Consider the following 14,117-nt stretch of genomic DNA (forward strand, 5'->3'; position numbering starts at 1 on the left):
TGTAAAACTAACTCTACCTGAAATCGGTTTTTACTGTAAAACTAACTCTACCTGAAGTCTGTTTTTACTGTAAAACTAACTCTACCTGAAGTCTGTTTTTACTGTAAAACTAACTCTACATGAAGTCTGTTTTTACTGTAAAACTAACTCTACCTGAAGTCTGTTTTTACTGTAAAACAATAGTGTTACTCTATCAGGATCGGAATGACTTTCATTCACCAAGTCCATTTACACACAGACAGCTGCTGCCTGCCTGACCCTGTCCAGGTACATGAAAAGATTGGGGGAAGAAAACAGAAGAGTGAAGGGACATGTCCTTAGATGAAAAGCCTTTGTAGACTTAGATAATTGTCTAAAATCACCCCAAAGACACAACTAAAGAGACATATTAGCTGTTTGGTATAGCATTTGCTCCCGTTAAGTTGAACTCATTGATAGTTTTAGAAAAGAGACTTTGGGAGAAATCATTTAATGGAGAGAGACAGAGGTGTGTATGATACTTCTGTCCCAGTGGGAGGCCTTGTGTCATTAAAATGACAACCAACATGGCTCTCAACAGGGTTATTTTAGACTTAAAGGAAACTGAGTTAAAAGTTCCCTCTTCTCTCTCTTCACTTCTCCCCTCTTCTTCCTTATCTCTCCTCCTCTACCTCTCTATCTCTCTCCCTAACTACATATCTCTCCTCCTCTACCCCACTCTCTCTCTCCCCTAACTACATATCTCTCCTCCTCTACCTCTCTATCTCTCTCCCTAACTCTCCTCCTCTACCTCTCTATCTTTCTCCCTAACTACATATCTCTCCTCCTCTACCTCTCTCTCTCTCTCTCCCTAACTACATATCTCTCCTCCTCTACCCCTCTCTCTCTCTCTCCCTAACTACATCTCTCCTCCTCTACCTCTCTATCTCTATCTCCCTAACTTTTTATCTCTCCTCCTCTCCTTCTTTTACTCCTCCTCTTCCTCTCCTCCTCCTCCTCTTCCTCTTCCTCTCCTCCTCTTCCTCTCCTCCTCTACCTCTGTATCCCTCTCTCCCAATCTACATATCTCTCCTCCTTTTCCTCTTCCTGCTCTTCCTCCTCCTCTTCCTCCTCCTCCTCCGCCTCCTCCACCTCCTCCCCCTCTCTACCTCTCTCTTCCTATCTCTCCTCTTCTTCCTCCTCCTTTTCCTCCTCCTCCCCATCCTCCTCCTTCTCTCCTTTTCCCCCCCTCTTCCTCTCCTCCTCTACCTCCTCCTTCTGCTCCTCCTCCTCTCCTCTCCCTCTCTACCTCTCTCTACCTATCTCTCCTCTTCTCCAGATGTGATGAGGATGTGAACGAGTGTGAGCGTGAGGAGTGTGAGAACGGAGGAGTGTGTATGAACACCTTTGGGGCATACTATTGTAACTGTTCCTATGGTTACGAGGGCCAGTTCTGTGGAGAGAGGAGCCTACTGGACCCAGACCCTGACCTACAGGTACCACACACACACACACACACACAACATAACTGTACACTGATCAGACCTACAGTACCAGTCAAAAGTTTGGACACACCTACTCAGGGTTTTTCTTTATTTGTACAATTTTCTACATTGTAGAATATTAGTGAACATATCAAAACTCTGAAATAACACATCATCATGTAGTAAATCATGTAGTAAACAAAAAAGGGGTAAACAAATTTAAATATATTTTATATTTGAGGTTCTTCAAAGTAGCCACCCATTGCCTTGATGACAGCACACTCTTGGCATTCTCTCAACCAGCTTCACCTGGAATGCTTTTTCAACAGTCTTCCCACATACAGTTCAAGTCGGACGTTTACAAACACTTAGGTTGGAAAACAAATTTTTCAACCACTCCACACATTTCTTGTTAACAAACTATAGTTTTGGCAAGTCAGTTAGGACATCTACTTTGTGCATGACACAAGTAATTTTTCTAACAATTGTTTACAGACAGATTATTTCACTTATAATTCACTGTATCACAATTCCAGTGTGTCAGAAGTTTACATACACTAAGTTGACTGCCTTTAAACAGGTTGGAAAATTCCAGAAAATTACGTCATGGCTTTAGAAGCTTCTGATAGGCTAATTGACATCATTTGAGTCAATTGGAGGTGTACCTGTGGATGTATTTCAAGGCCTACCTTCAAACTCAGTGCCTCTTTGCTTGACATCATGGGAAAATCAAAATAAATCAGTCAAGACCTCAGAAAACAAATTGTAGACCTCCACAAGTCTAGTTCATCCTTGGGAGCAATTTCCAAACGCCTGAAGGTACCACGTTCATCTGTACAAACAATAGTACGCAAGTATAAACACCATGGGACCACGCAGCCATCATACCGCTCAGGAAGGAGACGCGTTCTGTCTCCTGGAGATGAACGTACTTTGGTGTGAAAAGTGCAAATCAATCCCAGAACAACAGCAAAGGACCTTGTGAAGATGCTGGAGGAAACAGGTACAAAAGTATCTATATCCACAGTAAACGAGTCCAATATCGACATAATCTGAAAGGCCTCTCAGCAAGGATGAATCCACTGCTCCAAAACTGCCATAAAAAAGCCAGACTACAGTTTGCAACTGCACATGGGGACAAATGTCCTCTGGTCTGATGAAACAAAAATATAACTGCTTGGCCACAATGACCATCGTTACGTTTGGAGGAAAAAGGGGGAGGCTTGCATGCCAACGAACACCATCCCAACCGTGAAGCACGGGGTGGCATCATCATGTTGTGGGGGTGCTTTGCTGCAGGAGGGACTGGTGCACTTCACAAAATAGATGGCATCATGAGGAAGTGAAAATTATGTGGATATATTGAAGCAACATCTCAAGACATCAGTCAGGAAGTTAAAGCTTGGTCACAAATGGGTCTTCCAAATGGACAATGACCCCAAGCATACTTCCAAAGTTGTGGTAAAATGGCTTAAGGACAACAAAGTCAAGGTATTGGAGTGGCCATCACAAAACCCTGACCTCAACCCTATAGAACATTTGTGGGTGTAGCAAATGTAAATCGTACTCTCCGTACTCTCTGCGTTGAGTTTTGTTGTGTTTTTTAGCCAGTGGTCCCAGTTGAGCATTATTTATTATCTGTTGTTAATTATGAAGTTAGGGCTTAATGATGTTGATGGCTGTCGATGGGCCTATCACAACATACCTTTTTGTCATCCGAGTTGAACCAACCAATAAGAATGCTTGAACATTAAATACACCTTTCTATAGAGGCAAGTGGAAACATAACCAACCCTGTTACATGGGCAGAACTGAAAAAGTGTGTGCGAGCAAGGAGCCCTACAAACCTGACTCAGTTACATCGGCCAAAATTCACCCAACTTATTGTGGGAAGCTTGTGGAAGGCTACCAAAAACGATTAAACCAAGTTAAACAATTTAAATGCAATACTACCAAATACTAATTGAGTGTATGTAAACTTCTGACCCACTGGGAATGTGATGAAAGAAATAAAAGCTGAAATCAATCATTCTCTCTACTATTATTCTGACATTTCACATTCTTAAAATAAAGTGGTGATCCTAACTTTTACTAGGATTAAATGTCAGGAATTGTGAAAAACTGAGTTTAAATGTATTTGGCTAAGGTGTATGTAAACTTCCGACTTCAACTGTGGATACAGTAGGTTCAAACCTTTGACTGCTACTGTATATCACAGGAGGCTGGTGTGGCACCTTAATTGGGGAGAACAGGCTTGTGGTAATGACACACACTCAATTGTTGTCATGGTTGCACAGGGTTTATGTTTAGAAAGTAAAAGGAATAGTTTAATACAATAGCAGGAAAACCATGACTATCTATTAATATCTGGAAGGATTTAAACAGGGTTCAAAGTATTGTAGCGAACCTCATGGACAGACCCTCATGAGTGACTGTTCTAATGTTCTGTTGTTGTCAGGGTTTAACAGGAGACCAGAGGGTCTCATGTTCAATCTCAGTGCAAAGCAGACCCCGTTTTTAAAAAAAACATCCGAATTTCAACGTCAGATTCTGAAGTGAATTTTGGGGGATATCTTGTTGCTCTTTTACGTCCTGTCAAAGTGAGAAAGCTACTTTTTTTGTATGAGTTGAGAATAAACCGCTTGGAGAACTTGAGCATTTGTTAGTTTAAGACTTACTGAGGTCATGACATCCCCATCATTCGTTCTCATTTCTTGATGTTTGTTGAAAAGTGTTTCTGATTGAGAACTTTTGTGTATTCAGTGATTTGATCCTCTTCCTAGGAGCCTCTCTCCTACGTGGGTCCAGTAGAGATCATCGGAATCGGAGTCCTGATCTTCGTCATCTCCCTCCTCCTCCTCCTCTACATTATCTTCAGGAAGAAGATCAGGTTCCAGAGGAAGGACTCCGGTTTCAGCCAGGATGGAGGAGGGGCAAAGGAGGGTGTGGCGGTGGGTGGGGTCGGGACGGGGGTGGGCATGTCTGCTGTATCCGTGGAGACCAGCTACCTGCTGACAAAGACGGGGATGGGGTCAGAAGGCATCGAGTTCAAAGCCGTACGTGTCCCTGCCGACCCCCGACCGCCCGGCACTGCCGAGGTCAGCGTCGGTAGTTATGGCGACAGAGATGGAGGTCTAGGTGGAGGTGTGGTGACAGGTGGAGGGGTGGGTTCGGGGCCTCCTCAGGTGATGGTACGGCCAACTACACACCCGACGACGATGCTACCTGGTTGGCCTGGCAACAACAACAACCTAGCAATGAGAGGTATCGATGGAGATAACATGGCTACCAGCGAGAGCTCCCTCTCTACCAGTCAGGTAGGGTAGACGGGTGTGTGTCTATACAGTGCCTTCAGAAAGTATTCAGACCTCTTGACTTCTTCCACATTTAGTTACATTTTAGGCTCATTCTAAAATGGATTAAATAGTTTTTTCCGCATTAATCTAAACACAATGAGGAAGAAAAAGCAGGTTTTTAGACATTTTTGCAAATTTATTACAAATAAACACCGGAAAATTACATTTACATAAGTATTCAGACCCTTTACTCAGTACTTTGTTGAAGCACCTTTGGCAGCGATTAGAGCATTAAGTCTTCTTGGGTGTGATGCTACAAACTTGGCACACATGTATTTGTGGAGTTCCTCCCATTCTTTTCTGCAGATCCTCTCAAGCTTTTGTAAGTCGCTCTGGTTAAGAGCGTCTGCTAAATGACTTAAATGTAATGTTAAATGTAAGCTCTGTCAAGTTGGATTGGGAGCGTCACTGCACAGCTATCTCCAGAGATGTTTGATTAGGTTCATGTCCGGGCTCTGGCATGGCCACTCAAGGACATTCAGCGACTTGTCCTGAAGCCGCGCCTGCATTGTCTTGGCTAGGGTCAGGGTTTTAGGATCGTTGTCCTGTCCCTGACTGTCCCTCACCCCAGATTGAGGTCCTAAGTGCTCTGTAACAGGTTTTCATCAAGGATCTCTCTGTACTTTTCTCCGTTCATCTTTTTCTCAATCCTGACTAGTCTCCCAGTCCCTGCTGCGGAAAAACATCCCCACAGCATGATGCTGCCACCAATATGCTTCACCCTTGGGATGGAGCCAGGTTTCCACCAGACATTCTGGCCAAAGAGTTCAATCTTGGTTTCATCAGACCAGAGAATATTGTTACTCATGGTCTGAGAGTCTTTAGGTGCCTTTTGACAAACTCCAAGCTGCCATGTGCCTTTTACTGAGGAGTGGCTTCCTTCTGACCACTCTACCATAAAGGCCTGATTGGTGGAGTGCTGCAGAGATGGTTGTCCTTCTGGAACTTTCTCCCATCTCCACAGAAGAACTCTAGAGTTCTGTCGGAGTGATCATCGGGTTCTTATCCACCTCCTTGACCATGGCCCTTCTCCCCCAATTGCTCAGCTCTAGGAGGAGTCTTATTGGTTCCAAACTTCTTCCATTGAAGAATGATGGAGGCCACTGTGTTCTCGGGGACCTTAAATGCTGCAGAAATGTTTTCGTACCCTTCCCCAGATCTGTGCCTCGACACAATCGTGTCTTGGCTTCGTTTTTGCTCTGACATGCACTGTCAACTGTGGGACCTTATAATGATAGGACTCCAATCAAGTTGTAGAAACATCTCAAGGATGATCAATGGAAACTGGATGCACGTGAGCCAATTTTGAGTCTCATAGCAAAGGGTCTGAATACTAATGTATAAATAAGGTATTTAATTTTAATTTTTTACTTATATATATATATATATATATATATATATTTGCAAACATTTCTAAAAACCTTGTTTTGTCATTATGTGGTATTGTGTGTAGATTGCTGAGGATTTTTATTCATTTAATCCTGTAATGTAACAATGTGTAAAAAGTCAAGGGGTCTGAATACTTTCCTACAGCCACTGTATGTGTGTTAACCCTTTCTCTCCTGTCTCCGCCAGATGAGCAGCTTCTTGTCGTCTGATTCCTCGCATCACATCCTGGGCGGTGCAAGTAGAAGGGGCGTGGCCGTGTGTAGCGTGGTGCCCAATCTCCAGCCCCTATCGCCCTGTCACTCAGAACGAAACCCCGCCCATAAAGCTCCCTGGGAGAGGCAGGGAGAGAGGGATGGAAGAGAGGAGGAGTGGGAGCAGAGAGCATATGAACTGGAGAGAACTCAGAGAGCCAGCTCTCCTCTTGGTAAGAATACACACACCTACACACACCTAGACACACCTACACACACCTAGACACACCTAGACACACCTACACACACCTAGACACACCTAGACACACCTACACACACCTAGACACACCTAGACACACCTACACACCTAAACATACATCAGGATCTGGTTTTGGTGGGTCAGCCCACCTCATCAGGATCTGGTTTTGGTGGGTCAGCCCACCTCATCAGGATCTGGTTTTGGTGGGTCAGCCCATCTCATCAGCATCTGGTTTTGGTCCTTCAAGAGAGTCAGACTATCAGCTGTTTTCTGGGGTTGATGGAGACACTTCTAGGGCCATAGATAGCTTTAGTTGACTCATAGATAGCTTTAGTTGACTCATAGATAGCTTTAGTTGACTCATAGATAGCAGTTGAGTTGTAGAAATTGCATAAATGTGGATTTCCTGTGCCTTATTCGTCCACCATTTGTTCTGCAAGATTGTTTGCACTTCTTGGCGTGATGCACGCCATTGCTTGCAAAGGGTAGCAGATGAGACATTGCGAAGGTTAGCAGATGTGGGGCTGTTGAGAGTAGCCCTGTGCGCTTTGTGCATATTGTCCAGTAAAGTTGTGATGGTGTCAAAGTTCTCATCGAACCAGTCGCAATGTTTCCTACCTCTGTAGCCAATGGAGTGGGCCGCTGCCTGATAGAGCACTGAGCTAATAGATGCCCACTTCTGGTCCATGAGGTCCTCTGTGCTCAGAAGAGGCCCAGTCTCCCTCAGCCTTTCAGCGAGAGATCGGCGTAACTCGTCCCTTACTACAGCTTCTCAAGCCAGATATGGTGCAGACGCTTCTTACTGAACTTCTGCTGGCATTGGGGGGCCTCTTACTGAACTTCTGCTGGCGTTGGGGGCCTCTTTCTGCTGGCGTTGGGACCGAACTTCTGCTGGCGTTGGGGGGCCTCTTACTGAACTTCTGCTGGCGTTGGGGGGCCTCTTACTGAACTTCTGCTGGCGTTGGGGGGCCTCTTACTGAACTTCTGCTGGCGTTGGGGAGACTCTTACTGAACTTCTGCTGGCGTTGGGGAGACTCTTACTGAACTTCTGCTGGCGTTGGGGGGCCTCTTACCGAACTTCTGCTGGCGTTGGGGGGCCTCTTACTGAACTTCTGCTGGCGTTGGGGGCCTCTTACTGAACTTCTGCTGGCGTTGGGGAGACTCTTACTGAACTTCTGCTGGCGTTGGGGGGCCTCTTACTGAACTTCTGCTGGCGTTGGGGGGCCTCTTACTGAACTTCTGCTGGCGTTGGGGGGCCTCTTACTGAACTTCTGCTGGCGTTGGGGAGACTCTTACTGAACTTCTGCTGGCGTTGGGGAGACTCTTACTGAACTTCTGCTGGCGTTGGGGGGCCTTACCGAACTTCTGCTGGCGTTTCTGCTGGGGCCTCTTACCGAACTTCTGCTGGCGTTGGGGGCCTCTTACTGAACTTCTGCTGGCGTTGGGGGGCCTCTTACTGAACTTCTGCTGGCGTTGGGGGACTCTTACTGAACTTCTGCTGGCGTTGGGGGGACTCTTACTGAACTTCTGCTGGCGTTGGGGGGCCTCTTACTGAACTTCTGCTGGCGTTGGGGGGCCTCTTACTGAACTTCTGCTGACGTTGGGGGCCTCTTACTGAACTTCTGCTGGCGTTGGGGGGCCTCTTACTGAACTTCTGCTGACGTTGGGGGGACATGTTCTCACCTGGAGTTTAACCAGTATCATACGGTGATCTGTCCAGCATTCAGTACCCCTCATGTCACGTGTCAGCAGGACGTCATTAGTGTCAGAACGTCTCACTGTGATGTAGTCAATCAGGTACCAGTGTTTGGAGCGTGGGGACATCCATGATGCCTTATATTTGTTCTTCAGCTGGAACATGGTGCCTGTGACGATGAGATCATGCTCGGCACATAGAGTTAGTAGTCTCATGCCGTTCTCATTGACCTGGCCAACGCCATGCCTACCCAGCTCTCCGCTCCGTGTCCTATTGTTTTGTCCCAACCGAGCGTTGAAGTCACCCAGCAGAAAGATCTTGTCATTCCTGGGTATGTGGTGAAGGGCCTCATCTAGTGACTGGTGGAAGCAGTCCTTTGCTTGATTTTCAGATGGTAACGTTGGTGTATATGCACTGAGAAGCGTAGCATAAGTTTTTGAAATGTTATTTTATTTAACCTTTATTTAACTAGGCAAGTCAGTTAAGAGGCCTCCTGCGGGGTCAGAAGCTGGGATTCAAAATAAATAAATATAATATGAATATAGGACAAAACACAAATCACGACAAGAGAGACTCCATGTGCCTTTCAGTCTTCTAACTGTCACTGTTATGTTGTGTGTTTGTTGTAGTATTTATTATCACACACAATCGCACTCTGACCCTCTCTCTCCTGTCTGTCTACAGTGGAGGATCTGGTAGAAGAGGTGCCGTGTTTCTCAGACAGTACATCTGAAGCTCTCTCTCTCAGCTCCTACACCTCAGACTCCTTCGATGACAACGGTAAGACAAGTCTGACGCTTACGCGAGCTAGATCATGTTCTCGCTAACACTAGCTAGTATATACACGCTAAAACTAGCTAGTTCATACTGACTAACACTAGTTAGTTCATACTCACTAACACTAGCTAGATCATATTCTCGCAAACACTAGTTAGTTCATACTCACTAACACTAGCTAGATCATATTCTCGCAAACACTTGTTAGTTCATACTCACTAACACTAGCTAGATCATACTCACTAACACTAGCTAGATCATATTCTCGCAAACACTAGCTAGATTATATTCTCGCAAACACTAGCTAGATCATATTCTCGCAAACACTGGCTAGATCATATTCTCGCAAACACTAGCTAGATCATATTCTAGCTAGATCAAAAACACACTAGCTAGATCATATTCATATTCTCGCAAACACTAGCTAGATCATATTCTCGCAAACACTAGCTAGATCATATTCTCGCAAACACTAGCTAGATCATATTCTCGCAAACACTAGCTAGATCATATTCTCGCAAACACTAGCTAGATCATATTCTCGCTAGATCATATTCTCGCAAACACTAGCTAGATCATATTCTCGCAAACACTAGTTAGTTCATACTCGCAAACACTAGATAGTTCATACTCGCTAACACTAGCTAGTTCATACTGACTAATAGTGTTTTTCCACCTAGGTACTGAACCATACCGTACCCGAGCTGGTACTGGTGGGTCTGTTTTTTTTTATTGCATTTGGGTGCGGTTCTGTTCATGTGGCCCAATAGAAAAGAATTAGTCCTGACTCGCTTGTAAAGTGTACTGAGGGGCGGGGTTCCACATGGTCGCCATCATTGTTATAGTAACAAAGTTCCATTACCATTATTTACAACTAGAGCTGGTGTCCTGCAGTCAGCCTGGATGCTGTTAGGAGCTGGTGTCCTGCAGTCAGCCTGGATGCTGTTAGGAGCTGGTGTCCTGCAGTCAGCCTGGATGCTGTTAGGAGCTGGTGTCCTGCAGTCAGCCTGGATGCTGTTAGGAGCTGGTGTCCTGCAGTCAGCATGGATGCTGTTAGGAGCTGGTGTCCTGCAGTCAGCCTGGATGCTGTTAGGAGCTGGTGTCCTGCAGTCAGCCTGGATACTGTTAGGAGCTGGTGTCCTGCAGTCAGCCTGGATGCTGTTAGGAGCTGGTGTCCTGCAGTCAGCCTGGATGCTGTTAGGAGCTGGTGTCCTGCAGTCAGCCTGGATGCTGTTAGGAGCTGGTGTCCTGCAGTCAGCCTGGATGCTGTTAGGAGCTGGTGTCCTGCAGTCAGCCTGGATGCCTGGATGCCTGTGCTGTTAGGAGCTGGTGTCCTGCAGTCAGCCTGGATGCTGTTAGGAGCTGGTGTCCTGCAGTCAGCCTGGATGCTGTTAGGAGCTGGTGTCCTTCAGTCAGCCTGGATGCTGTTAGGAGCTGGTGTCCTGCAGTCAGCCTGGATGCCGTTAGGAGCTGGTGTCCTGCAGTCAGTCTGGATGCTGTTAGGAGCTGGTGTCCTGCAGTCAGCCTGGATGCTGTTAGGAGCTGGTGTCCTGCAGTCAGCCTGGATGCTGTGCTAGGAGCTGGTGTCCTGCAGTCAGCCTGGATGCTGTTAGGAGCTGGTGTCCTGCAGTCAGCCTGGATGCTGTTAGGAGCTGGTGTCCTGCAGTCAGCCTGGATGCTGTTAGGAGCTGGTGTCCTGCAGTCAGCCTGGACGCTGTTAGGAGCTGGTGTCCTGCAGTCAGCCACCTTACTGCTAGAAGGCACCCAGCAAAATGCCCCCCCTTCACTTTGATCACGGTTTGATGCCTACCTGTTTCACTTCGACCGACATACATATCTTCTGTAGTTAGCTAGCATTCAGTGCTTTCAACGTTAGCCATGATGTTGGATAAGCTAACAGATAACGTTACCTTAGCGGACTGAAGACGGTTGTGATTCCAACACCGTAAAAGTGGCTGACAGTGAGGAGATCCCCCAGCTTCCACAGTGCCATCACAACCCTTCTGGAGGCCACATAGACAGGTTCAGTAATCTTGTTTACATAAAGTGTGGCTTGGGTTGTGTGGGAGGGATCGATCGGTAAGCTGATCTGACAGCTGACGCTTAAAGCTAATGAAGGAGATATGAGTCTCCAACTTCAGTGATATTTGCAGTTTGTTCCAGTCATTGGCAGCAGAGAACTGGGAGGAAAGGTGGCCAAAGGAGGTGTTGGCTTTGGGGGTGACCAGTGAAATATAATTGCTGGAGCGAGTGCTACGGGTGGGTGTTGCTAAGGTTAACAGTGAGCTGAGATAAGGTGGGGCTTTACTTAGCAAAGACTTATAGACGACCTGGAGCCAGTGGGTTTGGCGACGAATATGAAACGAGGGCCAGCCAACGAGACAGGTCGCAGTGGTGTGTAGTATATGGGGCCTTGGTGATAAAACGGATGGCACTGTGATAGACTGCATCCAATTTGCTGAGTTGAGTGTTGGAGGCTATTTTGTAAATGACATCGCCAAAGTCAAAGATCGGTAGGATAGTCAGTTTTACGAGGGTATGTTTGGCAGCATGAGTGAACAAGGCTTTGTTGTGAAATAGGAAGCCGATTTTAGATTTCATTTTGGATTGGAGCTGCTTAATATGAGTCTCGAAGGAGAGCTTTTATTTATTTTTACCTTTATTTAACCAGGCAAGTCAGTTAATTAAGAACAAATTCTTATTTTCAATGACGGCCTAGGAACAGTGGGTTAACTGCCTGTTCAGGGGCTTAACGACAGATTTGTACCTTGTCAGCTCAGGGGTTTGAACTTGCAACCTTGCGGTTACTAGTCCAATGCTCTAACCACTAGGCCACCCTGCCGCCCCTATCTTACAGTCTAACCAGACACCTAGGTATTTATACTCGTCCACGTATTCTAAGTCAGAACCGTCCAGAGTCGTGATCCTAGTGAATCCTCTGGTTGGATTCGCGGAAGAACACAGCTATGTTGTTAGCGAGAGAAAAAAAGTGACCCACTTACCAAGACACTCTCTCTGTTGAGTCTGCCAAAACGAGGTTCAAATGGTGTGCAGAGCACCACACCTGCACCTGATTGGTGGACTTTGCAGGGAGCAAGGGAGAGAAGCCTTCATACTGGCCTTACATACTGGAGGCTCCATCAGTGGAATTGCCAATGCACTTGCTGATGTCAAGCTTCATGGTTTCCATTACTTCACTCAGTACCTGGACAAAAGTATTTGTCCAGTGGATGCCTCACATTTCACCACAGGCCACAAGCCTCTCATGGATGACGTTCATCACATATCTGACTATGACAGAGCATCGATCTTGTGTTGTAGATGTCCTGCATAGCGTCAATCTGGACTGAAAACATACCAGCTTCCTGGATGTCACTTGATTCTGGTGGCCTGCATTGTGTGTTGGATGGTGGTAATGACGTTATCGATGGTAGTACTTTTGATAACAGAGTGATTAGAGAGCCTCTGCCCTCTTCTTGACCCAGGCAGCTTCCTGCTTTTCTCTCTACAGGCTGTCAGATGCTCTTTCACACACAGGTCGTACTTTCCCAGCAGACCGATCATCTCTAAAGAAGTTGCCATGGTCAACGTTGCTGTCATCTAGCGTATAAACTGCTTTCAGACTGCATGCCTCTGTAGCTAAGACCCCCTCTTGCCTTTAACAACATCTATAATGCTCTCGAGTTCTTGCCTTCTTCCGCGCACTTTGCTCTCTATGAGCAGACATGCCGACTACCGATGACCAGGCTCTCAGTGTTACCTTTGGAGGACCACGGAAAGGAGACCTCAGCATAAACCTCTATGCTCTTTCACTCTCTGATGGATACGCTTCCAGTCTGTTGTTGCATATTCATGAAAGGGCTGTTCTCTGTGGGCTTTTGCAAAATGCAGAATAAAGCATGGTTCTCTTCACTGTATGAGGAGCCACTTCCTGTCGGTTCCATCTTTACAAAAGAAAACATTGTGCACCACAGACTTTTTAAAAAACTTTTGTTGGGGGTGGAAACTAAAAAAACATTACAGTAATTGAGGTGGCAATGGCTACCTGGCTCTGACTCAAACTACATCTGTCCACTGCAGATACACCATCCTCAACCTGGATATCTGTCCACTGCAGATACACCATCCTCAACCTGGATATCTGTCCACTGTTGATACACCATCCTCAACCTGGATATCGGTCCACTGCAGATACACCATCCTCAACCTGGATATCCTCAACCTGGATATCTGTTGATACACCATCCTCAACCTGGATATCTGTCCACTGTTGATACACCATCCTCAACCTGGATATCTGTCCACTGCAGATACACCATCCTCAACCTGGATATCTGTCCACTGCAGATACACCATCCACAACCTGGATATCTGTCCACTGTTGATACACCATCCTCAACCTGGATATCTGTCCACTGTTGATACACCATCCTCAACCTGGATATCTGTCCACTGTTGATACACCATCCTCAACCTGGATATCTGTCCACTGTTGATACACCATCCTCAACCTGGATATCTGTCCACTGTTGATACACCATCCTCAACCTGGATATCTGTCCACTGTTGATACACCATCCTCAACCTGGATATCTGTCCACTGTTGATACACCATCCTCAACCTGGATATCTGTCCACTGTTGATACACCATCCTCAACCTGGATATCTGTCCACTGCAGATACACCATCCTCAACCTGGATATCTGTCCACTGCTGATACACCATCCTCAAGTAATTAGTAAATTAGTAAATATTATAACATTAAATAGAAAAGTATAGTGTTAATATAATAGTATAATGTTTGTATAATATGAATATATTAATTATATGTTAGTATATTCATATAATTTCATAAAATAGTTGACCATGTTGTTTGTCCACCTACAGAAATGATAAATGTTGGTTTTGTATTTCTTAAACTGCTATATTGTCCCAATTAATATCATACTAGTGTCAATATTAATTCCAATTGGACAATATAGCAGTTTAAGAAATACGCAACCAAC

The 14,117-nt window shown here is 45.7% G+C and overlaps 1 protein-coding gene across 1 annotated transcript in view; it reads left to right on the top strand.

Moving 5' to 3' along the window:
- The window catches only part of LOC135543701 (protocadherin Fat 3), a 290,068-nt gene that overhangs the window by 259,820 nt on the left and 16,131 nt on the right, over window positions 1-14,117 (top strand). The window contains exons 67-70 of the mRNA XM_064971068.1: window positions 1,298-1,454; window positions 4,229-4,759; window positions 6,374-6,611; window positions 9,018-9,113. Coding sequence (XP_064827140.1) covers window positions 1,298-1,454; window positions 4,229-4,759; window positions 6,374-6,611; window positions 9,018-9,113 — 1,022 coding nt within the window. The remainder of the gene's footprint in view (window positions 1-1,297; window positions 1,455-4,228; window positions 4,760-6,373; window positions 6,612-9,017; window positions 9,114-14,117) is intronic.

This window comes from Oncorhynchus masou, chromosome 8 (genome assembly GCF_036934945.1).
Source record: "Oncorhynchus masou masou isolate Uvic2021 chromosome 8, UVic_Omas_1.1, whole genome shotgun sequence".
NCBI lineage: Eukaryota > Metazoa > Chordata > Actinopteri > Salmoniformes > Salmonidae > Oncorhynchus > Oncorhynchus masou.